This window comes from Pygoscelis adeliae, unplaced genomic scaffold (genome assembly GCF_000699105.1).
Source record: "Pygoscelis adeliae isolate BGI_AS28 unplaced genomic scaffold, ASM69910v1 Scaffold663, whole genome shotgun sequence".
Lineage (NCBI taxonomy): Eukaryota > Metazoa > Chordata > Aves > Sphenisciformes > Spheniscidae > Pygoscelis > Pygoscelis adeliae.
The window spans coordinates 13,038-15,269 of NW_008824486.1; the positions used below are offsets into that span (position 1 = coordinate 13,038).

At 52.2% G+C, this 2,232-nt stretch overlaps 1 protein-coding gene across 1 annotated transcript in view; it reads left to right on the top strand.

Moving 5' to 3' along the window:
- Positions 1 to 327: 327 nt before the first annotated feature.
- SERPINF2 (serpin peptidase inhibitor, clade F (alpha-2 antiplasmin, pigment epithelium derived factor), member 2) overlaps positions 328 to 2,232 on the top strand; it is a 7,972-nt gene continuing 6,067 nt past the window's right edge. The window contains exons 1-2 of the mRNA XM_009321414.1: positions 328 to 345; positions 1,426 to 1,499. Of these exons, the coding sequence (XP_009319689.1) occupies positions 1,430 to 1,499 (70 nt within the window). The 5' untranslated portion in view covers positions 328 to 345; positions 1,426 to 1,429. The remainder of the gene's footprint in view (positions 346 to 1,425; positions 1,500 to 2,232) is intronic.

Genomic DNA, 2,232 nt, shown 5'->3' on the forward strand with positions numbered 1-2,232 from the left:
GCAGAGCCACTACTAGGGACAACTGACTTTGCATGTTACTTCTGCTGATGGGAGTTTTGGAGCTGGTGAACTCGGTGTTAACATTGTCTTGAGGGTACAGCAGCCCAAAGCGTCTCTCCATCTCCAAATGCACGACAAATTCACTCTTATCCCCGAAACAAATGTTTAACCGGATGCCGTAGGTCAATATTTGCCTGCCAAATTCTCAAATAGGGGGTGGTGCCGAAGGTCGCTGCCGGCGGGTAGGCGGGGTGGGCTGGACAAGAGGCTGCGTTTTGCCCCGCACAGAGCTATCGGCCGGGCTAAAGCAGGTGCCGGCTCCAACGTGGACGTGAACAACCTCAGGTAAGGGGCAAAGAAATGAGGATTTGACAGTAAATGGGGGATCCTCCAATAAGCAATAGTGTCTCTCTGGGAAAGGGGAGTGAATTTGGCAGAGGGTTAAAAGATGGGCACCACCAGGGAGGAAAGGGGTATTCAGGGTTATATGTGACTGCAGGATTTGGGGTGAGGGAGGAGGGGGAATGAAATGGCCTCAAGTTTTGCTTCTTCTACTTGGCAACTGGGGTCACAGGCCAGCAGTTTTGGGTGAAAGCAAGGACTGCTCGGAGAGTGGAAAGCAGCCCCAGGAATTAAGTGTATGGCAGCTGTGCCAACGGCTGGGTTTTGGCATGGAGGCTTTACGTAAAGAAGATACTATTTCTGTTTGAAAGGGAAAAGTGGCTGGGTGAAGCGGTGGCCAGGGTGGGGTTTCATCCATGGAAGCCCTGCTCCCACTGTCCCATACTGGAATGCGGGGGTGGGAGAGGCTGGGTTTGCCAGCAAAGGGGGAAGGCGAGTGCTGGGAAGGGGAGGACTCTATTCCAGGACATACTGCTGAGAAACTGCTCTGGTATTGCATTTTGTACCTGCAAAGTCCCTCCCAGACAGCGCTTGCTGAGTGCCTGCAGCCCCTCTGAGGCAGGTTAGTATCCCTTCTCCCAAGAGCCTAGGGTACGGCTGAGGGTGCTGTGCCCACACTTTGGTGGTTTGCACAGGAAAGGAGCAGAGACTTTTCTTCCAGAGGCACAGTGTGTGCAGGACTGATTAGGGACATACCACTTGCAATCCAGAGGAATGAGGGTGATGGGGTCAGAAACGCAGGATCCAAGCAGGAGAGCATCATGCAGGAGCCTGGCTGTGGTTACAGCTCTGCTCTGGTGTGGGTCCCTGGTGCTCTCTGATTTCGCTGCCTTGGCATTGGACGCAGGAGTCTCGTGTTGTTTCCTTGCAGCATTGTTCATCTCCCTGTTGCTTTCTGCAAGCTCCTGTGCCAACCTGTTTGGCCAGGTTGATAATTTTCTCCCTGTAGACCTGAATAGGCTCCGCTTGCTGCTGCCAGGCAGCTGGAAATAACTTCTCTCTCAGCTGGTCCTTCTGTTCCAGAAATATGGTGTTCCTCTGGGGTCTGTTGCTGCTCTGCCTGTCTGCTCTGCACAGTCACCTAAGGGTAAGTTGCTTCACTCCAGTGATGGTGGGGGCGTCTGTGGTGCAAGCACAGCCCTCTCCCCAGCCAGCAAGGGGAGCGAGGTGGCTCTCCTGCACCAGACCACGGGGCAAATACCACCTGATGCTTCTGCGTGAGAAGCCCTAGAAGGCAGATTGGTGGAGGACACTGCTTCTCTGCTATGGGGTTAGCCTGTGCCCCAGTGCAGCAAGGTTTCTAATCTTCTTTTTCCCAGCTAAAGTAGCTGTGAATATTCTCATTATTCAAGTGGATTTCTGTAGAAAATCTTTAGAAACTTGGCTTCAACTGTATTTAGTTACCATGACCTCCAGGGGTTAACAGGAGGTTGTTTAATAACAGCTTTTTTTTTTCCCCCTATTTTAAATATGGATCCCTGTCAGATCTGAGATTGCAAAACCGCACTGCTCGCTCTCTAGAGGATATGTTATTTTCTACCCTTCTGACCTCATCCCTTTCTAAACAAATCCAGCATTTGCAGTCTCTCCCAGCTCCTGCTCACTTCCACCTCCCCACGGTGGACCCCACTGCCTCTGCGCCTGTATCCTAAAGCCCTGCCCGTGCTGTAGCCATGTGGGGGTTGCTACAGCCAGGCTGGTGCCAGTCTCTGACCTGACCCCATGGGAATGTGTTAGGAGTGGGAGCAGAGAAGACTGACTCTGGGAATTCAGAGGAAATTATCTGGGACCTGACTTTGTCTCTTGTTGGTTTGGGGTTTTTTTTCCCTA